We start from the raw sequence: 22,134 nt of genomic DNA, 5'->3' as shown, positions 1-22,134 counted from the left end.
ACCCGGGAGAGAGGATGTGTTCGTGGTTGTCCGCAGCCCTCCGGTTGGGGCGATTTGGGACTCAGCCGTGGGTCGCCCACGCGTACGCGTCCCCTCACTATAACTCACGACGGCGCCTTGAGGTGGGTCGTATTTGTCACGGGGAGGGAGAAAGGGCAGGCTTTTACCATGTAGGGGACCCGGCGATGCCCGTGACCCCAGAACAGGCCAGAAGCAGTCAGCCGCTCTCCATCTGTAGACAGCGTCTCCGATACCATTTGAAAATCGTGAAGACAGAGACACAGAGGGCTTGGATGAGTGGGAGGTCCCACGGGCAGTTAGTGGGAGGAAGACAGAGGGGGGCGTGTGACCCCAAGACTCGTGTTCTTGCTCTCATACTGCTCGTGAGCGAAGGAAGCCGCGTGTGCATATAAGTAAGTCCCCCAAATACCCCAAGAAGCCCATCCGGACACTGGAGGTCTGAGCGATGGGGCGATGATTCAAGGGCTTTAAAAGTCCTCATTCTAAGATTTTGTATGTACAAACTCATCTATTATTCACAGCGTATTTATAAGGAGTTGTAGCCCTTTTTTTTTTTTTTTTTTTTTTTTTTGCTGGTGAATCTGAGTCACTGTGCGTTGAAGGCACACGTTCAAGGTCACAGGTAGAACGGGCAAGGTGCGTAAGCAAACAGTGACCGTCTGGTGTGTGTGACAGATAGAGCCCAGAGTCTTGCCGGGGCTAAAACGGCGTCCACCCCGGCGTGGTCCCTGTCGGCCTGCGTCCCAGGGCAGGAGTGGGAATGAGGCCCTTCCCTGGGGAGGAAGGTAGACAAGTGTTCCCGGCAGGGAGCCCACATATGCAAAGGCCGGGAGGCAGGCGGGAGTGAACTTGGCTCATTTAAGGAGGGCTGCTGGGTGTGTGGAGGCGGGGACAAGTGACGAGGCCTGGGTCCACGGGCAGAGCCCACAGCAGCCCATGGGTTTAGACCCAGCCTGCCTCCCTTAAGACACAGAGCGGGGGTGTTTCTCTCCTGGGGCTGCCTTCAGCTCTGACCGCCCAGGACCGGTGCTGGGCATTCACACAGCAGTGGGGAACAGCCCCATATCCAGGCCATTTTCGTGGGAAAGTGTAAGGCAAGGCAGGAGCTGGAGGGGAGACCCCATGGCCAGGGGGAACAGGGGCGTCCAGGCGCCAGGACCAGAGCTGAGGCCTGGGGGCGGGGCTGGGAGCCTCCACTTCCTCCTCCTCCCTTCCCTCCCTGGTCTGTGGCCTCATCCTGCAGCTCAGAAAGGGGAAATTCTTGCGTTTAAAGTCCAGCAGGTAAAAGGTCGGGGCCGGTGCATCTGAGTCCATCGGCAGTGACCAGTGACAGGAGACATGAAGAGGACCAGAGGGGGCCTTGAGGCCTGGGGGAGCCTGGTGCTGCTGGTGAGTGCTTGCAGACAGGGGCGGGGAGCTAGGTCCTGAGGGAGTAGGGGCTGAAGGTCTCCTGGAGAAGGAGGCAGGCCTGTGGGTTGTCAGACACACCTGGGCTCTCACAACAGATCATCCACTGTGAGAACGAACTCTGCTTTCTGGCAAGACTCAGGTTTGCTCACAAAGACCCAGGAGTCCCGGCCACCAGCGCCCTCCTCCCTCAGACCCAGGAGTCTAGACCCCAGCTCCTCCTTCTTCAGACCCAGAAGTCCACACCCGCAGCTGCCTCTTCCCTCAGACCCGGAAATCCAGACCCCCAGTCCCTCCTCCCTCAGACACAGGAGTCCAGACCCCCAGCCCCCTCCTCCCTCAGACCCAGGAGTCCAGACCCCCAGCCCCCTCCTCCCTCAGACCCAGGAGTCCAGTCCCCCAGCCCCCTCCTCCCTCAGACCCAGGAGTCCAGACCCCCCAGCTCTTCCTCCCTCAGACCCAGGAGTCCAGACCCCCAGCTCCTCCTCCCTCAGACCCAGGAGTCCAGACCCCCAGCCCCCTCCTCCCTCAGACCCAGGAGTCCAGGCCCCCAGCCCCCTCCTCCCTCAGACCCAGGAGTCCAGACCCCCCAGCTCTTCCTCCCTCAGACCCAGGAGTCCAGACCCCCAGCTCCTCCTCCCTCAGACCCAGGAGTCCAGACCCCCAGCCCCCTCCTCCCTCAGACCCATGAGTCCAGGCCCCCAGCTCCTCCTTCTTCAGACCCAGAAGTCCAGACCCGCAGCTGCCTCTTTCCTCAGACCCAGGAGTCCTGGCCACAAGTGCCCTCCTCCCTCAGACCCAGGAGTCCAGGCCCCCCAGCTCCTCCTCCCTCAGACCCAGGAGTCCAGACCCCCAGCCCCTCCTCCCTCAGACCCAGGAGTCCAGACCCCCAGCCCCTTCCTCCCTCAGACCCAAGAGTCCAGACCCCCAGCCCCCTCCTCCCTCAGACCCAGGAGTCCAGACCCCAGGCCCTGCTCACTCAGACCAGGAGTCCAGTCCCCAGCCCCTTCCTCCCTCAGACCCAGGAGTCCAGACCCCCCAGCTCCTCCTCCCTCAGACCCAGGAGTCCAGGCCCCCAGCCCCCTCCTCCCTCAGACCCAGAAGTCCAGACCCCCAGCCCCCTCCTCCCTCAGACCCAGGAGTCCAGGCCCCCCAGCTCCTCCTCCCTCAGACCCAGGAGTCCAGACCCCAGGCCCTGCTCACTCAGACCAGGAGTCCAGTCCCCAGCCCCTTCCTCCCTCAGACCCAGGAGTCCAGACCCCCCAGCTCCTCCTCCCTCAGACCCAGGAGTCCGGACCCCCAGCCCCCTCCTCCCTCAGACCCAGGAGTCCAGGCCCCCCAGCTCCTCCTCCCTCAGACCCAGGAGTCCAGGCCCCCAGCCCCCCCCTCCCTCAGACCCAGGAGTCCAGACCCCCAGCTCCTCCTCCCTCAGACCCAGGAGTCCAGGCCCCCAGCCCCCTCCTCCCTCAGACCCAGGAGTCCAGGCCTCCAGCCCCTCCTCCCTCAGACCAGGAGTCCAGACCCCCAGCTCCTCCTCCTTCAGACCCAGGAGTCCAGGCCTCCTGCCCCTCCTCCCTCAGACTCTGAGTCTAGGCCCCCAGCCCCCTCCTCCCTCAGACCAGGTGTCTGGCTCCTGGCTCCCAACCTCTGTATCTTCTCCATTTCCCACCCTGTTGAATGCTCTCCTGCCTGGAGTCTTCCAAGGTGGTATTTTTCAGGAAGTGTAACCGTTGGGTATATGTCTGTCTGACCTTATGGGTAGAGCTGACCCCAGCTCCTGGCTTCCCCGAGCCCCACCCCAGCCACACTCCTCTTTCTGACCCCAACACATACGTACCCAGAAAAGACAGAGGACCATTGGGGTGACCTTTGTTAGAGCCGAGTCTGGGGGTGGAGACAACTCCCTGTGTCCCCCCTCTCCCTCAGCGCAGAGATGCTCAGGGTGGGGTCAGAGTACGGAAGGGTCACTGGCTGGGCCCTCCCAGCACCACAGTCTCCCCTGGGTCAGGGAGATGAGTCTCTGAATCTAACTCTTCCCTCTGGGTTCTCCCCAGGGCCTGTGCAGCTGGACAGGGTCCTGGGCTGATGGTGAGTGACCCCTGCTGAGTGTATCCCTTACACGGAGGGGAGGGTACACTGAATCCCCCTGAGCTCTGGTCGGGGGGGGTGGTCTCAGGGAGGGCTGGGTGATCTGTGACCAGTGTTGATGGATGTGGTCCTTCCTGGACTCGGGGCAAGAGCTGGGGCTAGTGGAAGGGACAGTGCTGCTCCCGGCTCACACTGGGCTCTCCTTCCCGAATCTCAGTCCCCAACCCCGTCAGAAACCTGAGTGTGAAGGACCAGACCAACAGCTCCATCACCCTGGGCTGGACGGAACCGAATGGCACGGTCTCTCAGCATTACCTGTACTGGATCCAGTGGGCGGGTATCGGCGCAGCTGGGAACAGGAGCACGGCCAACACCAGCGTCCTTGTGGACGGACTGCAGCCTGGGTCCTGGTACAATTTTGCCGTGTGGGTGGAGCTAAATGAAACCCCCAGCTCCAAGGAGACTTGCAATGGCAGCACAGGTGAGAGGCGGCCGCCGCTCCCGTTCTTGGTGGGGGACAGGTCGGTTTGGAGAGCTGACAGGACAGTGGAGCAGACACTAGCCCACGTCTCCTTGGGTCTCGTGGAGCAGGAGATGAAGAAAGAACATCCCGGGTTCTGAGTTGGGACCAGTCTAGGTCTAGGTCTAGGACCCCTTACACAGACCATAAGACTTAGCAGCCAGGGCTGTGTAGGGAGCACAGGCATGTGGCCCCGGCCCTGGGGGGATTAGGGGTGTGGAATGTGGACACTCCAGCCCCTTGAGTCTTCTCCTGGTCCCCAGATGTGTCACAGTCTTGAAGGTGGGGCTCAGACCATCATCTCCCTCACCCTGATCTGGGAGGTGCCTCTGGCCCTGGCCAGCAGGACGATGCGATGGGTCCAGTGGACTGGAGAGGGAGACAGAACTGCGACCCGAAACTCAGCCGACTTCAGTTTCACAGTGGAGGGACCCCAAACTGAGGCCTTGTACAAAATCTCTGCGTGGGCACAAAGGAATGCAGTGTCTTGCTCTGGTTAGAGCCTCAGCAGCTCCGCAGAGGACAAGCATCAGCGCCCACCCTCTGTTTTGATGAGAGGTTAAGAACTGGCCAAGATGGCATCTCCTCTGGGTTCTGGGGTCCAGCCATCGTCTCTGTGACCTCACTGAGCCAGGCCCAAACCCTGAGTTGGCAGGAGAGTTGGGGCCATTCCTGGGGACAGGCCTTTCCAGAGGTTGCCACTGAGCTTAGGGCTGCAGGTGTCCAGCCCTCTCTAGGTCCCATGTCTAGGAAGTGCTCCTTGACAAGTCTGGCTGCACAGGGAGGCTATGTTCTGGCTCTTGTGGACCAGGGATTGGAACTCTGACTCTCTGCTCCTTCTGCCAGTTCCCAATGTAGTGACAAGTCTCAGGATGCAGAACCGGACCAACAGCTCCATCACCTTGAGCTGGACAGCTCCCATGGGCCCAGATCATCCTTCCTACACCTACAGGGTCTCGTGGGTCATGGAGGACATTACGGTCATTAACATCCAGGATACCAGGGTCTCTAACACCATCTCGGATACCTGGATCACAGTGGAGCCGCTGGAACCTGGGAGCTTGTACACCTTCACCGTCCAGGCGGAGAGGAATGGGGTCAGCAGTGACAACAGGACACTCACAGAAGCCACTGGTGAGACTCAGGCTGGGTCTAGACAGACCCAGTACTGTGGAGATGGGGGAAGGAGAGGACTGGGGAGACTATGGTGACCCCACTAGCGTCACTGGACCTTGAGCTAGTAGGTGTGCTTCTAGGAGGAGTCTGTCCTCAGCAGCCAGGGATTTCTAATTAGGAGGCTGTCTTTGGGGAGGAAGAGAGCCCCTGACCACCCAGCACCACCCCTCGGGAACCAACAGAGCCAGAAGAGGAGACGTGCACACCTCATCCCACTGTATTGGCTGAACCCAAAGGGACCCGCCTCTCAGCCTATACATGGCAGGCCCCATGTGGGAGACGGGAACCGGGGGGATTATGCCAGGAACTAGGTTCACTGTGGGTGGACGGAACCTGCAACTTTTAGTCTTCGGCCATTTGGGCTAAGAAGACTGAGATCAACAGCTCCGTCTAGAAAGGAGTGTCCGGAAGTAAGGAAGGACCCTGCCTCAAACTGCTCTTTGGGAAGACAGTGTTGAGAAAGGTGATGGGTGGGACCCAGGGCTGTAGACTCAGGGCAGACAGGCCCTGGGTGATCTTGGTCCCCACCTGGCCTCTTTTCTGTGGTTCACATTTCCTAGGAAGTGGACTCATCTGATGACTGAGCGATCAGGGGAGGGGAGCAGGCTCGGGATGGAGGGTCCTTGACGATACAGCCCCTTGAGCTTCTGTCGCCATTTGTCAGCCCCCAACACGGTCACGGATCTGCACAAGGAAGCTCAGACCAACAGCTCCATCACCTTGAGCTGGACAGCTCCCACGGGCCCAGATCATCCTTCCTACACCTACAAGGTCTCGTGGGTCATGGAGGACATTATGGTCATTAACATCCAGGATACCAGGGTCTCTAACACCATCTCGGATACCTGGATCACAGTGGAGCCGCTGGAACCTGGGAGCTTGTACACCTTCACCGTCCAGGCGGAGAGGAATGGGGTCAGCAGTGACAACAGGACACTCACAGAAGCCACTGGTGAGACTCAGGCTGGGTCTAGACAGACCCAGTACTGTGGAGATGGGGGAAGGAGAGGACTGGGGAGACTATGGTGACCCCACTAGCGTCACTGGACCTTGAGTTAGTAGGTGTGCTTCTAGGAGGAGTCTGTCCTCAGCAGCCAGGGATTTCTAATTAGGAGGCTGTCTTTGGGGAGGAAGAGAGCCCCTGACCACCCAGCACCACCCCTCGGGAACCAACAGAGCCAGAAGAGGAGACGTGCACACCTCATCCCACTGTATTGGCTGAACCCAAAGGGACCCGCCTCTCAGCCTATACATGGCAGGCCCCATGTGGGAGACGGGAACCGGGGGGATTATGCCAGGAACTAGGTTCACTGTGGGTGGACGGAACCTGCAACTTTTAGTCTTCGGCCATTTGGGCTAAGAAGACTGAGATCAACAGCTCCGTCTAGAAAGGAGTGTCCGGAAGTAAGGAAGGACCCTGCCTCAAACTGCTCTTTGGGAAGACAGTGTTGAGAAAGGTGATGGGTGGGACCCAGGGCTGTAGACTCAGGGCAGACAGGCCCTGGGTGATCTTGGTCCCCACCTGGCCTCTTTTCTGTGGTTCACATTTCCTAGGAAGTGGACTCATCTGATGACTGAGCGATCAGGGGAGGGGAGCAGGCTCGGGATGGAGGGTCCTTGACGATACAGCCCCTTGAGCTTCTGTCGCCATTTGTCAGCCCCCAACACGGTCACGGATCTGCACAAGGAAGCTCAGACCAACAGCTCCATCACCTTGAGCTGGACAGCTCCCACGGGCCCAGATCATCCTTCCTACACCTACAAGGTCTCGTGGGTCATGGAGGACATTATGGTCATTAACATCCAGGATACCAGGGTCTCTAACACCATCTCGGATACCTGGATCACAGTGGAGCCGCTGGAACCTGGGAGCTTGTACACCTTCACCGTCCAGGCGGAGAGGAATGGGGTCAGCAGTGACAACAGGACACTCACAGAAGCCACTGGTGAGACTCAGGCTGGGTCTAGACAGACCCAGTACTGTGGAGATGGGGGAAGGAGAGGACTGGGGAGACTATGGTGACCCCACTAGCGTCACTGGACCTTGAGTTAGTAGGTGTGCTTCTAGGAGGAGTCTGTCCTCAGCAGCCAGGGATTTCTAATTAGGAGGCTGTCTTTGGGGAGGAAGAGAGCCCCTGACCACCCAGCACCACCCCTCGGGAACCAACAGAGCCAGAAGAGGAGACGTGCACACCTCATCCCACTGTATTGGCTGAACCCAAAGGGACCCGCCTCTCAGCCTATACATGGCAGGCCCCATGTGGGAGACGGGAACCGGGGGGATTATGCCAGGAACTAGGTTCACTGTGGGTGGACGGAACCTGCAACTTTTAGTCTTCGGCCATTTGGGCTAAGAAGACTGAGATCAACAGCTCCGTCTAGAAAGGAGTGTCCGGAAGTAAGGAAGGACCCTGCCTCAAACTGCTCTTTGGGAAGACAGTGTTGAGAAAGGTGATGGGTGGGACCCAGGGCTGTAGACTCAGGGCAGACAGGCCCTGGGTGATCTTGGTCCCCACCTGGCCTCTTTTCTGTGGTTCACATTTCCTAGGAAGTGGACTCATCTGATGACTGAGCGATCAGGGGAGGGGAGCAGGCTCGGGATGGAGGGTCCTTGACGATACAGCCCCTTGAGCTTCTGTCGCCATTTGTCAGCCCCCAACACGGTCACGGATCTGCACAAGGAAGCTCAGACCAACAGCTCCATCACCTTGAGCTGGACAGCTCCCACGGGCCCAGATCATCCTTCCTACACCTACAGGGTCTCGTGGGTCATGGAGGACATTACGGTCATTAACACCCAGGATACCAGGGTCTCTAACACCACCTCGGATACCTGGATCACAGTGGAGCCGCTGGAACCTGGGAGCTTGTACACCTTCACCGTCCAGGCGGAGAGGAATGGGGTCAGCAGTGACAACAGGACACTCATGGAAGCCACTGGTGAGACTCAGGCTGGGTCTAGACAGACCCAGTACTGTGGAGATGGGGGAAGGAGAGGACTGGGGAGACTATGGTGACCCCACTAGCGTCACTGGACCTTGAGCTAGTAGGTGTGCTTCTAGGAGGAGTCTGTCCTCAGCAGCCAGGGATTTCTAATTAGGAGGCTGTCTTTGGGGAGGAAGAGAGCCCCTGACCACCCAGCACCACCCCTCGGGAACCAACAGAGCCAGAGGAGGAGAAGTGCACACCTCGTCCCACTGTATTGGCTGAACCCAAAGGGACCCGCCTCTCAGCCTATACATGGCAGGCCCCATGTGGGAGACGGGAACCGGGGGGATTATGCCAGGAACTAGGTTCACTGTGGGTGGACGGAACCTGCAACTTTTAGTCTTCGGCCATTTGGGCTAAGAAGACTGAGATCAACAGCTCCGTCTAGAAAGGAGTGTCCGGAAGTAAGGAAGGACCCTGCCTCAAGCTGCTCCTTGGGAAGACAGTGTTGAGAAAGGTGATGGGTGGGACCCAGGGCTGTAGACTCAGGGCAGAGAGGCCCTGGGTGATCTTGGTCCCCACCTGGCCTCTTTTCTGTGGTTCACATTTCCTAGGAAGTGGACTCATCTGATGACTGAGCAATCAGGGGAGGAGAGCAGGCTCAGGATGGAGGGTCCTTGACGATACAGCCCCTTGAGCTTCTGTCCCCATTTGTCAGCTCCCAACAGGGTCATGGATCTGCACAAGGAAGCTCAGACCAGCAGCTCCATCACCCTGCGGTGGAAAGCCCCCACAGACCCCCATTCTCAGGCCTACACATACTCGGTCCAGTGGGCCGCTGGGGGACATCCCCAAGGAGACCAAGACCCCCAAGGACATCAGGCCAACCAGACAGGAGGGACCAATCACACCTACTATGAGGTTCAGGCCCTAGAACCCGGGACTCTGTACAGCTTCAGCGTGTGGGCAGAGAGGAACAACGTGGCCAGTTCTGCGCAGGGCCTCCTTGAATCCACAGGTGAGGTGGACCCCCTTCCACCTGGTGGGGGCCCAAGTCAGCCCAGGGGGCAGTGGGAGGTGAGTGGACTCCAAGTCCCATCAGGGCATGGGGTCATGGCTTCGCAAGCTGAAGCGATACAGGGCACGCAGGACTCATGGGAGTTGTAGTTTGAAGGGTCTGTTGTGCGTCCCTTTGGGGAGGACAGAGTATGAGACGTCAAGAGGGATTTTGGTTCTGGGAAGGAGAGGATGGGCCAGTTCTCAGAGAATTGGCACCCCAGGTGGGAGGTAGGGGTGGGGGGATGGAAAGCCCCCCTGTGTGGCTCCTACTGACTCCTCCTGTCCTCTCCTCCCAGCCCCGAGCCCGGTCACCATCACCTCCTGCATCAGCACCTCTGGGGGCCACGGGGTCGTCTTGACCTGGTCCTGCCCCCGGGGAGGCTACGAGGTCTTTGAGTTGCAGGTGGGTGGACAGCAGAACTCTGAGAACAGGTCGTCCTGTGGGACGAAGGTGTCTGTGTGGGGTCTCTGGCCGGCCCAGTCCTACCCAGCCGTTGTCACGACCATCTGGGATGGAATGAGGGCCCCGTCTGCCTCTGTGACCTGCCGCACCGAGAACACAGGTGAGTAGAGCCCCATGGGGATGGGAGCTACAGGGACCCCATCAGGCTCTGCTGGAAGCAGTCTTGGTTACCTAAGGGGTCCTGTGTGTTTTTCTGTTTGCTTTGCTTTCTGCCTTCTTTCAAACAGCTTTGTTGGGACATAATTCACTTATCCTCCAATGCACCCACTTAAAGTACACAGCTCACGGTTCCAGAACGTCCTCGGTGCTGCGCCTCCCCATTTCCTTCCCACGGAACATTTTCTTTACTCACCCAAGAAAGGTCACCCCCTGAAGCCATCACCCCCTGATTTCCCCATTTCCCCACCAACGTAGCCTAGGGAATCTCCAATTCACCTTTTGTCTCTGAAGATTTGCCCGTTGAAGATATTTCCTAAAAACACAGTCAAGCAATATGTGGTCTTCCATGGCTGGCTTCTCTCACTTGGAAGAACATTTCTAAGGTCCATCCATGTTGTAGCACGTGTCGGTGATCTGTTCCCTTCTTTTCGCCCAGTAATATTCCATTGTATGGAGAGACCACATTTTGTTTATCCATTTGTCTGGGGATGGAGCCTTTGGGTGGTTTCCACGTTTTGGCTGTTACCAGTAAGTCTGCTATGAACATTGCTGTATGTGATTCTGTGCGGACGCATGTCTTTACTTCTCTTGGGTATATACCCAGAGGACCCATCATGGGATCAGATGGGCAACTCTGTGTTTATCCTTCAGAGCACTGCCAAAATTTTTTTCCAAGGTGGTTACACCATTTTCCGCTTATCCCTGGGGTGTTTTGGGGAAGTTTGAGCCTCTTACTCAGGAAATCTCTGATGGTGTACCTTTGACCGTGGCCCTAGGCTTCGCTGCGCGCTCTCAGTCTCTTCCTGTGAATCAGGACCTCATAAGATTGGGTCTGTGATCTGGGGAGAGATGGCAGGTCGGGGCAAGGATAAGTGGATGCTGGTCACTCCTGGGCTTCTCTGGGCCAGGGGAGGGTCTCTTCTCTGGGCTGGGGAGGGTCTCTTGCTTAGCAAGCAAGGTCTGTGGGGGACCAGGTCTATGAGGGGAATGGTCTCCCCACCAGGCTGTGTCAGAACCTACCAGGCCAGTTGACAGGTCCTAGTCGCCAAGACTATTGGGAAGCTGCAGCCTGGGGACCCCACGGCTGATGGAGGCAGGCAGCGGGCTGGAGTCTGTGCCGAGACCAGGTGTGTAAGGACAGCTCCCGGGAGATCTGTGCCCGTGAGAGCCCGGGACCCAGAACTTCGGCCCCACCATCGCGGGTGAGCCCTTCTGCTAGCAAACAGAACCTTGGAGAAGACAAGCCTCTATTCTGGGGAGAACCTGGAATGCCAACAATGCCGGACGGTGACTTCCCGACCTTGGCACTATTGGCTTTTGGGGACGGATCATTCTTTGTCCTGTGCATTATAGGGTTTCGGGCAGTACCCCGGCCTCCCCCTGCTGGATGCTAGTGCACCACCACTCCAGTTGTGACAAGCCTCAGCGTCTCCAGACATTGGTGATGTGCTCTCTGGGGGCAAAGCGCCCTCGCTGAGGACTATTAGCGTAGGCTGAGGAGGGGCTGAGTCATTCCGGCAACCAGGCTGCCCAAGCAAATGATGTCTTTGGACAGGCTCCAGGAGAAGGCTGGGTGGGAGGTGGGGCTCTATCCAGAGGCTTTCTCCTCTCCCTCGCTGCCCTCGCATCTGCCCTGCAGGCCCACTGGTCGCAGTCCAGGCCAGGATGGAGGCAGGAGAGACAGGGTGCCAGTAGATGAGGCCGACTCTAACAGGTCCCCACGCCCCTTCCTCCAGGGGTCATCGTGGGAGCCATTTTCGGTGTCGCCCTGTTTCTCATCCCAGTGGGTCTGCTGATTTTCTTCCTGAAGAAGAGGTAGGATTCTGCATGGGTCTCACTGACCACCTGAAGGGGCGGGGGGCCAGGGGGAGTATAAGGGTCCCTGATCCTGGTCTGACATCCTGGGCCTCCCGCTGCAATGTCTTTTTTCCAGGCATGAGAAGAGCCAGAGGGAACCAGCACCCAGGGGTCTGGTCTTCAGGTAAGCGGAAGGTGCTGGGGAGCATCTGGAAGAATCGCCGTCAGGTCAAATCAAGGGGGGTTCGCTGGTCACCGGAGAGGTCAGAGGGTGGGCTCAGTGAACCCTCGCACACAGTGCCCTCTGCGCCAAGGATCACAAGCCTTCCGTGCTTCCCACAGCCCGGGCCGGAGGCTTTGGAGGTGGTCCCGGTTCCAGCTCTGGGACCTCACACATCCAACAACACGCTCGCTGAACACCTCTTACGTGTAGGTGCTCTTCTAGGGGCTGAGGACACAGTGAATTAGACAAAGATTCCCGCCCTCATGGAGCTTGCATTTGAGCACGGGAAGTCCTTAATTAACAAGATCCTAGTGGTTGTGACTCTCACCGTAGACAATAGAGCAAGGGGTGGCGACAGAAAAGGTAGAAGAATATTTTAGATCGGGCGTTGAAGTTAGAGAAGATTGTCGATGGGTGTGCAGGAAAAGCCGGACTAAGAAGATGAGTAAGAGGAAGTCATCTGTGCACAGACTCATGTGCATGTCTTGGGAAAGGGCATCCCAGGCAGCGGGACCAGCAAGGGCAAAGGCCCCGTGGCAGGGGCCTACTGGCAGTGTTTCGGGAATGTTGGTCGGTCCTGAGACTGAGGAAGGTGGTGAACAGGGTAGGGTAGGACATGAGGTCAGAGGGGTTTCCGATGGGACCAGATCAGCGAGGGCCTTGCAGATGCGAGTGAGGAGTTTGATTTTATTCTGAGATGCGAGTTTTTGGAGGACTTTGAATAGACTCAGTGACCCAATCTAACCTATTTATAAGCAAAGGCAGGAGTCGAGAGACAGAGGAAGTGGTGTGTAATAACCCAAACAAGAGACGATTGTTTTGGACCAGGAAATGGTCAGAGGTAGTCATATTCGAGATATGGTCTGAGCGTTTGAACAACAGGTCTGGCTCAAGAATGGGCGTGTGGTGTGGGAGCCAGAGAGGGCTCGAGGGTGAGCCCAGAGAATTCAGCCTGGGCAGCAGGAAGATGGGAGTCGCCACTGCTTAAGAGGGAGTGACTCTGGGGGGCAGGTTCCCGGGAGAGTATCAGCAGCTCAGCTGTGGACACGTTCAAGTTGGAGCTGCTTGGGCGACCTCCACAGAGAGACGCCTCTGATGGGGCGGCTGGACGGACAGGTCCAGAGAAGTTTTGTGCAAGTGTCTTCATTGCTCTGAGTCGACTCTCTGTGTTCGAATGATCCCGGGGATTGGCAGAGGAGAGACGCGGAGCCGGGAGACCAGCCGAGACGGGCTGGGCGAGAAAGGTGTGAACTGAGGCAGGGGCGTGAGAGGCAGATGCGCGGGGTGCGGGGAAAGGTGATGTCCGGTGCGTCCCTTGCCGGAGGAGCTGTTCTGGCTGGCGTCCCACCCCTGGTAAAGCTGACTTCTCCCCACCTCCGTCTACAGCGTCGGTGACAAATCACGAGTCCGGGCAGTCACTGGGTCACAAGCCTGGCCCTCTCTCTATGTTGAGCACATCGCAACTTCCGTATCTGTGTCCTGATGTCCTCGTGGTAACCCTCCGGGGCGTCGGGTGCACGTTCAGGAGGCGGTGGGGGCGCGGCGAGCACTGATAGGAAGCTCAGGAGAGCGGTAGGGGGACCTAGTGTAGGATTTTGGATCGGAACTGTACAGCTCAAAGGGAAGCCTTGGGAGCGGACCAAGTCCTGTAAGAATTTGGTGAGTGTTCAGTGAGAAGGGCCCGGAGACGACCCTCAGGGCCGTCCACCGTGTCTCGCGGGTGCAGGAAGAGGGGCCCATGGAGGAGAGGAGAGGCAGCGGCCAGGGGCCTGGGGGTGGTGGCCGCAGGGGAGGGGGTCCCGGAGGAAGGGAGGAGCGGTGGGCCGGGCTACGCACTGCTGAGCAGTCTCCCCAAGGACGGCCTGAGAGGTGGCCTTTGGGATTCGAGAGCAGGAGGCAAATGAGATTGGGGGGCTCTGGGGAAGGTGTCCTTCCCCGGCGGAGCGGTGCTGCAGACCCTTGGAGAAGGCCTTGGGGAAGTTCAACGAGCACGGTCGTCTGAACACGTTTTGTTGCTGTTTAGGTGCGATAAAGCCAAAGGGTGGAGAGACGACCACCACTGAAAACACGGGCTATGAGACTCCCGGATCCCAAGAGAGGGGGGCACGGGATAGCCGTCAGGGCTACACGGGGACGCACCCGGCTCAACCGGGAAAGAGGGGAGCTGGGGGTAAGGCGGGCGAGAGCCTCGATCATGGTTTCTGTGGGAAGGAGTGGGCAACCGCAGGCCGACAGGCTCGGAGGGAATCACTTCGCTGAGCTCGGGGGCGCAGGGGCTGCCCCCGGGGGCCGAGGGCAGGGGCGTAGTAGCCCAGAGCGTGAGGCCCCATGGAGGAGGTGGTGTGTGTGTGGCTTTAACCACAGCGCAAGACACGGGACGCGCTGGCCCCCAGCCAGGGTCTCCACACTGGGTCGAGACAGGGGTTCTCAAGCTGCCCCGCAGGGAGAGGAGCGGGAGGGGCTGCAGCTGGAGCTCCACGAGTCAAAAGCCTTTTTGTTCATATAGACAGAGATTACCAGCATTGACTAGCTAAAGGGAAAGAGGCAGAAATGCAGACGAGGAGGAGGGACGGATGCTGGAGAGGTTGGAGTGAATTGGAACCCGGGAGACGCAGAGTGGCCCGAAATGGGAGAAGAAGCACGTTTTTCCTTTTTATAATTAAAAATGACTTTAATTGTGGTCAGTGACACGTAACATAGCATCTACCGTCGTACCCGTCTCTGGGTGTCCAGTTCCGTGGCTGTAAGGACGTTCACGCTGTCGTGTAAACATCACCCCTGTCCGTCCACGGAACCTTCCGTCTTGCAGAACTGAAACTCTGCCCCCACGAAATGCCCTCCCCCCCCCCACCCCAGCGCCTGGCTGCACCGTCCACCTTCTGTCTCTATGAATGCGACGGCTCTAGGGACCTCACTGAAGTGACTCATCAGTATTTGTCCTTCCGTGGCCGGCTTATCTCACTCAGCATCATGTTCTCCACACTCATCACGGCGTAGCCTCAGTCGGAATAACCTTTCTTTCTTTCTTTCTTAAAGATTTTATTTATTAATCTGAGAGAGAGAGCGAGAGAGCACAAGCAGGGAGAACTGCAGAAGGAGGGGAAGCAGGCGCCCCGCTGAGCAGGGAGCCCGGTGCGGGCCTCGGTCCCAGGACCCCGGGATCATGACCTGAGCCCAAGGCAGACACTTCACCGACTGAGCCTCCCAGGGGTCCCCAGAATGTCCTCCTTTTTAAGGCAGGACAATATTCCAGTGCACAGACCCCGTTTTGTCCACCCGTGTTCTGCCGATGAACGCAGCGTTGAGTGAGTGAGCGGGGAACGAAGGATCGTGGACTCTGGGCTGCTCCTGCCTTTGTTCTTTGAATAATGTTGGCATGAACCTGCGTGCACACTTGTCCTTTCAAGACCCCACTTTCCGCTTGGGAGTGGGACTGTAAAGCAAACACACCGTTTTGACCCAGCAAGTCCCCTTCTGAGTATTTGTGTGCAGGAAATGGGACCGCTGTCTTGACGAGGTATGTGGGTCCCCACGTTCCCTTCAGCCTCATGTGTGCTGGCAAGATTCGGAGACCCCGAGCGGCCACTGATGGGTGAGTGCCTACGGGACATGCGGCGTACGTGCAACGGAGTGTGATACGGAAGGAAAATCCTGACATTGGTGACACGGGGAGCACATCCCGAGGACATGACGCTAAGTGAGATAAGTCAGACAGAGAAAGAGAAATTCTGCATGACATCACTCGTATTTGAGGTTTAAAAAAGCAAAACGGAGTTCATAGAAACGGAGACCAGAGGGTGCTTGCCAGAGGCAGAGAAAGGGCGCTGGCGAATTGGGTGCGGGGGACCAGAAGGCGCAAACTTCCAGTTATAAGACGAACAGGTCCTGGGGATGCTGAGAAACACACAACAGGGGACGCCTGGGTGGCTCATTGGTTAAGCGTCTGCCTTTAGCTCAGGTCGTGATCCCAGGGTCCTGGGATCGAGCCCCGCATCGGGCTCCCTGCTCAGCCGGAAGCCTGCTTCTCCCTCTCCCATTCCCCCTGCTGTGTTCCCTCTCTCGCTATCAAATTTTTTAAAAAAAGAAAGAAAGAAACACATAACAACGAGGGAAAAAAAAAAAGAAGGGGGCTTCTCTCTCTTCCCAAGAGCACAGGATTGGAGGAGGTTAAATTCTGCCCCTTTCCCACAGCTTCTCACAGGACATCCTGGCGGAAGACTTTGCTGACCATGTCAGGAAAAATGAGAAGGACAGCAATTTTGGCTTTGAGGAGCAGTACCAGGTGGGCGGGAAGCAAGGGTGCGGAGCTGAGCCTCAGCGCGCTGCCCGGAGCTCAGACCTCCTCACACCCTTTGGGCTGAAACTAAAGCGGGGCCCCTGTTTTGTTTGCTGATGCAAACAGAAGCTGATGCTTCTGTTTTTTGCGTCCTGGAAACCTTACACTGTGACGGGCCCTCGGGTCAGTCCTGGAGGAGCACCTTGGTTTTCCTCTGAAAGGGTTTTCCCCTTTCTCTCTCCTACCTCTCCAGCCCCCACTATCCCCCAAATCCTCCCAAGTGCTCTGCGGGGATGGGGGTATACACGCTTTATTTTTGTGAGTGCTAGAGAATTCCAGGGCGTGGGGGTGAGTGGGGTGGTGCCCACGGGGTACCTGCGGGGGATGGTGGAGAGATTCCTATGCGCGCTCACCTCCGCTCTGCCTCTGCCTCCAGCAATTGGCTCTGGAGACCCACAGCCAGTCTCAAACAGTGGCCTTGGCTCCCGAAAACAGCGCCAAGAACCGTTACAGAAACGTGCTCCCCTGTGAGTCTTCGGCCTCTGCTGGTTTCATGACTTTGTCAACACCAGTCCCCCACCCCCTATCCCCTAGGGGACACCAAGCTCCTGCCCCTGAGAAGTGGGCACCCGGCCCCTCTTAGAGCTCCCAGTGCCTGTCTGCCGTCTGCGTGACTTCTGTCCCTGGGTCTCTCACCTGCCCTTCTCTGCTTCACTAACCTTGGCCTCTCCCCCCAGATGACTGGTCCCGTGTGCCCCTGAAAGCCATCCAGGAGGAGCCAGGCTCTGACTACATCAACGCCAGCTTCATGCCTGTAAGGTGGCGGTCCGGAGCCAAGAGGAGGCTGGGCCCGGGTGACGCCGAGATGGGAGGGACTGGAGCCTGTTTCCCTCCACCAGGGTCTCGAGGACCCCCAGGAGTTCATCGCCACCCAGGGCCCCCTACCCCAGACGGTGGGTGACTTCTGGCGCCTGGTGTGGGAGCAGCAGAGCCGCACCCTCGTCATGCTGACCAACTGTGTGGAATCCGGCCAAGTGAGAGCCCTGAGCTCCAACCCACCCCCCTGGCTCAGACACAGATCCCACCGTCCACCCTGCCCCAGACCTGGCTGAGTCCCTGCCGTACGACGGCGGCCTCTTCCAGTTGCCCCACGCATCCCTTGGTCCATATAACCCACTGACCTGGAGAAGGGAGGGGTCCCCCTGGCTGGGATGAATGGACCCTGGCTGTCCTGGGGTCTTACCTCCTCACTAGGCACTGAATGCAAGTGCCCCAGTGTAGACGCGCAGCGGACGGGTTGTCTGGGGCCTCCTGTTCTCTGACCTCCCAGTTTGCCCCCAGGTGAAGTGTGAACATTACTGGCCTCTTGACGCCAAGCCCTGCACACATGGGCACCTCCAAGTGACGCTGGAGAGCGAGGAGGTGCTGGAGGACTGGACGGTCCGAGACCTGACGCTCCGGCACGTGAGTCCGTGGTACCCGGCCAGCCCCATCCTGACGGTCCATTCCTCCCCCCACACCTGCTCTGCGCCTCTGAGCCCCTCCCGAAGCCGAGCCCTCTGTCACTCTCCCAGGGGACCACAGTGTGCCCAGGGATGCCCCCCCAACTCTCTCCCTCCCCAACCCACCCTCCCTCTAGATGCAAGAGCAGAAAACGCTGCCTGTGCGACAGTTCCATTACGTGACTTGGCCAGACCATGGCGTCCCCCACTCCACAGACCCCATGCTGGCCTTCCGGAAGGTGCTGCGGCAGTGGCTGGACCAGACCACGGAGGGAGGCCCCCCCGTTGTGCACTGCAGGTGAGGACCCCCTCATGTGAGGGGAGTCAGGAACCTGGGTCAGTGGGTCCTCGGGCATCTCTGCAGATGGGAGAGAGGAGCAAGGATGCAGGACACGGAGGCAGAAGCAAAGGGGCAGTGAGGTAGAGGGACAGGAGGTTGGGGTGACAGGAGGGGAAAGCCAGACAGAAGGGTCAAGGAGGGGAATGCAGTGGTGGGGACAAGGGAGGGAGGGGTGAAGAGCAGGAGGGATGAGCCCCCCGCGGTTTTGAGAAGCATTTGGAACACCTCCGACGCTGTCCAGGACCTCACTCGTCGCCATTCTCCGGATACTGAGCTTGATGCCTCTGAGATGAGGTTCTGGGGGGAATCAAGGAGCACGCTCCAGAGGGGCGGACAGCCTCTGAAATGGCTGCAGGGACAGCCTCGGTCTCCCTAGTCCGCAGGGCAACCTCATGACCAAAAGGGTTTCCTCCCCGCTGCAGAGCTGGGGAAACCCAGTCAGAGAGCTGAAGTCTTGGGTTCAAGGCCTGTTGGAAGTGGCCGAACTGATGCCTGGGCTGGCACTCTTAAACTCTGTGCCGAAGTGTGTCCCAACACCTGCTCTGTCCCCGGAGAGCACCCCCTGGAGGTGTCCCCAGCAGGGGGTCAGCCCTCCCTCCCCCGAAGCACAGAGGGGACTGGTACAGACTGGTCACAGGGATTAACTTGAACCGTAAAAAGGAATGAAGTACTGATTCGTTCGAGGATGTGGAGGAATCTTGAAAAGCTGATGGTGAGTCAGAGAAGCCAGACACAGAAGGTCCCACGTCGTCTGATCCCACTTGCAGAAGATGTCCAGGTTGGGAACCTCTCCAGAGCCAGAAGACAGCTCAATACTTACCAGGGGCTGGGGACAGGGGAGCAGGGGGAGCGACTGCTTAATGGGCACAGGGTCTCCTTCTGGGGAGATGGAAGTGTCTGGGAACTAATTAGATCTGGCGGTCCCACAGCACTGTGAATGTCCTAAATGCCACTGAATTGTTTTCTTTTTTTGTTGTCGTTGTTTGTTGGTTTGTTTTTTAATAATCAGCTTGGGAGTTCCATTTCTTGAGTGTGAAATTCAGCTCTGTGGTTTATTGTCCAAGTGACCCAGGACAGACAAGTGACCTCATGTCACTCCCCCTCCACTTCCCCATCCCTAAGATGGGTATGCTGGCGGCTCCAACTTCTCATGGCTGGGGGAAGTGTGAAGGGTGTGTCAGGCACTTGAGGCAGGGCCTGGCAGAGAGATGGGACTCCAGGCCTAACCACCCGCAGTGGCTTTTCACTCCATTCAATAACCCCCACTTACTCTGTATCCCCCCAGAACGCCGTCTTGCCGAATGATACCCTGATCTTGGGCGCTCAAACACAGATCCCTCTGGTCAGCCGAGATTCCCCTTCCCTGTGGCCTGACCCCTTCTTGTTCCTGTCTAGTGCTGGCGTGGGCCGCACGGGCACCCTCATTGCCCTGGACGTCCTGCTGAGGCAGCTGGACCGGGATCAACGTGTGGGGCCCTTCAGCTACGTGCAGAAGATGAGGGAAAGCCGGCCTCTGATGGTGCAGACTGAGGTGATGGGGCTCCTGAGGGCATAAGGCCTGGGGCTTTGGGAGGGAGGAGGCCAAGGCTCACCCCCTGCCCTGTGTCCCTCCCCAGGCCCAGTATGTCTTCCTACACCACTGCATCCTACGATTTCTCCAGCAGTCAGGCCGAGTCCCAACAGACAACGGGGTTGCATATGAGAACCCGCTGTATGAGAATGTTTGAGCCTCAGGAGGGCTGAGATGTCAGACCAGCTAGACTCGAAGTCCGGATCCCCACTTCAGCCCAGGTTTCTGGAGTCCTGGGACAGCACAGGGCTGGGGTCCCACACTCTGGGGTCTTGCAGGGGGAGAAGAAGCCTGGCAGCCTAAACTGTTTCCATGGAGGACGAAGGACAGGTGGGAGCAGGTATCCTGGTTATCCAGGTATCCAGGTATCCTGGACTTCCTCTGAGGAAGGAGGGATGGGAGCTAGGATTTTCTTGTTCTTTGAGGGAGGAGGAGGCTGGGGGCTCAGGCTGCAGGGTCTTTGAGAAAGAAGATGGATTCTGAGGAAGGAAGAAATTAGAGTCTGGAATTCTAGTGACCCCAGGAACAAGGGCAGGCAGGATCCACCCATGTTTTATTCCAGAAACCAAATCAGGCTCCTAGTATCGGAGATTTCCCTGCACCCCACTGCTTGTACATATTTTCCCTTCTATCCCATAACTTATTAAATCACTGTTCTCCCCAGAGACGTTTGCTATAGTGGATTCTGGGTCTGGGGTGGGAGAAGGGCCGGATTCCTGATGTTCAGGTCCTGAGGTTAATGTCCTGGGAGAGAAGCTAGAGGCACCCACAATTTGGCATCCCCCCAAAAAGTGTTTGGATGGCCCAGTCTCTCAGAAAGGGTTGGAGGTCCACACTTGTGTCCAGGGTCTGGGCAGTGCGGACGCCATGTGCCCAAGCTAGGCGCATAGGGTCTTGCTTCCTGGGCCTGGTGCTGGGGAACCTAGAGGGTGGGGTGAGGTCTGGGGCGGATTCACTGGAGACTTTCCAGCTGGATATCTGACTACTTGGGTCTCCGGAGGGAGGCTCCAGGGTCCTTGGACTGGGTATCCTGGCGGGGGTGGGGGCCCAGGTGGGGAGAGGTGGCCTGGATGCCAGACAGCTGGATCAGAAAGCAGAAAATCCTCGGGGACCAGGATAAATATCCGTGGGCGCCCTAGTGGTTCCTGGCTGGGGGCGGGACGAGGGGCGGGACGGGGCTCTCCCTGTACCCGGGACCTAACACGCACGCGCGCGCGCACACAGACACACACAGACACACACAGACACACACACACACAGACACACACAGACACACAGACACACAGACACACACACACACACACACACACACACACACACACACACACACCCGCACTCACGAGCCGGCTCCGTTCTGCCGCGCCCCCACCCCACCGAGCGGGGCGATCAGCACCGAGGACAGCGCCACCCGCCCGCGTGCGGGGGCGGGGTCCGGGAGGGGCCGGCGCCTCGGTGTCTCCTGCGAGGGTCCAGTCCAGCCGCCGAGCAGGTAGGAGCCTCTGGGACGCCCGCCCTAAGCCCCCTCCTCATCCCCATCCCTAGAGAGACGGGGCGAGTGCGGGGGGGAGGGCACTGGGGAGGGACCGACCGAGGGAGTGGGAGGACTGGAGCCTGAAATGGAGAGATCGGGATTTAGAGACAGGTGTGGAGACAACGAGCAGAGGCAGGGCGGAGCAGGCAGGCGGCGAGACCGGGAGACCCCTGGAGTCACAGACCAGACCACAGGCCGAGGACAAGAGAGACACAGACCGGGTTGCGGCGAGAGCCCGGTGGGGGAATGGACAGAAATAGGGAGTGGAGAGAGAGGTGCGGAGGCCGAGGCGGTCACGAGGCCAGGTGTGAAGACAGAGCTCGGGATGCGCGGGAGAGACAGCAGGCCGGGGAGGATGTGCGACCCCACCCCACACCCCCTCTCAACCCCACCCCGGCGGTGGCAGCAGGGAGCCCTCGGCCCTGGCGGGAGAGGGCGGGGAGCCCGAGTCACCGCCCGCAGGGCCAGATGTGCAGGGAGGAGCCAGCCGAGGGCGCGTGCACCGACGCGCGAAGCCGCCCTCTCCCCACGCTCGCTCTGCGCGGGGTCAGGGGCTGGGGTCCTGACCCGGCGAGGAGCGAGCCTGCGGCGCCTGGACTCTGCATCTGTACGTCAGCCCCGCCCGTTGTCTTGCCAACAGCCCGTTGCCAGGGCAACCCTCGTAGCTCCCGCCCCGCCCGAACCTGCCGCCCGTCGCTCGGGGCAACCCAGGGCCCCGGTTCCCACGCCCGCATTGGCCCATTTCCGGTTCAGGCCCGCGGGGACGGGCACGGGGAGGGTAGAAGTCGGAGGGATTCCTGCGGGGCCTCGGAGGGCGGGGGCGTCCCTGTGGGATGGACCTAGTAGGTCCTGGAACACACTCCTGGCGCGCGTCCTCCATCGTGGGGAGGCTGACACTACAACCCCCAGCATGCCTCGCGGCTGCTGGCTGTGTCCTGTGCGGTCGGCCGCCCAGGGTGCCGATGGGAATTGGAGTTCTTCGTTGTTTGGAGGCTTCAGTGACTGCACGGGGTGGGCGTGGGGGGCTAGGGCTCTTGGGTGTCTCCGCAGAAAGGACCGTAAGACCCTGCCGTC

At 58.9% G+C, this 22,134-nt stretch overlaps 1 protein-coding gene across 1 annotated transcript; it reads left to right on the top strand.

Annotated features, from left to right (window-relative positions):
• The first annotated feature begins 705 nt into the window (after positions 1-705).
• PTPRH (protein tyrosine phosphatase receptor type H) lies at positions 706-20,195 on the top strand. The gene is made up of 20 exons (XM_080827886.1): positions 706-806; positions 1,295-1,410; positions 3,483-3,516; positions 3,734-3,997; positions 4,883-5,170; positions 5,877-6,164; positions 6,871-7,158; positions 7,865-8,152; positions 8,859-9,158; positions 9,496-9,762; positions 11,558-11,636; positions 11,755-11,802; positions 16,033-16,123; positions 16,554-16,644; positions 16,855-16,931; positions 17,017-17,151; positions 17,459-17,581; positions 17,757-17,917; positions 19,355-19,490; positions 19,576-20,195. The coding sequence occupies exons 2-20, from the start codon at positions 1,360-1,362 to the stop codon at positions 19,684-19,686; spliced, it is 3,120 nt and encodes a 1,039-aa protein (XP_080684012.1). The 5' UTR covers positions 706-806; positions 1,295-1,359; the 3' UTR covers positions 19,687-20,195.
• The last annotated feature ends 1,939 nt before the right edge of the window (positions 20,196-22,134 follow it).

Source organism: Martes martes, assembly GCF_963455335.1.
Source record: "Martes martes genome assembly, chromosome: 17".
Lineage (NCBI taxonomy): Eukaryota > Metazoa > Chordata > Mammalia > Carnivora > Mustelidae > Martes > Martes martes.
The sequence above is the reverse complement of the archived record's forward strand: the minus strand, read 5'-3'. Positions and strand labels throughout refer to the sequence as shown.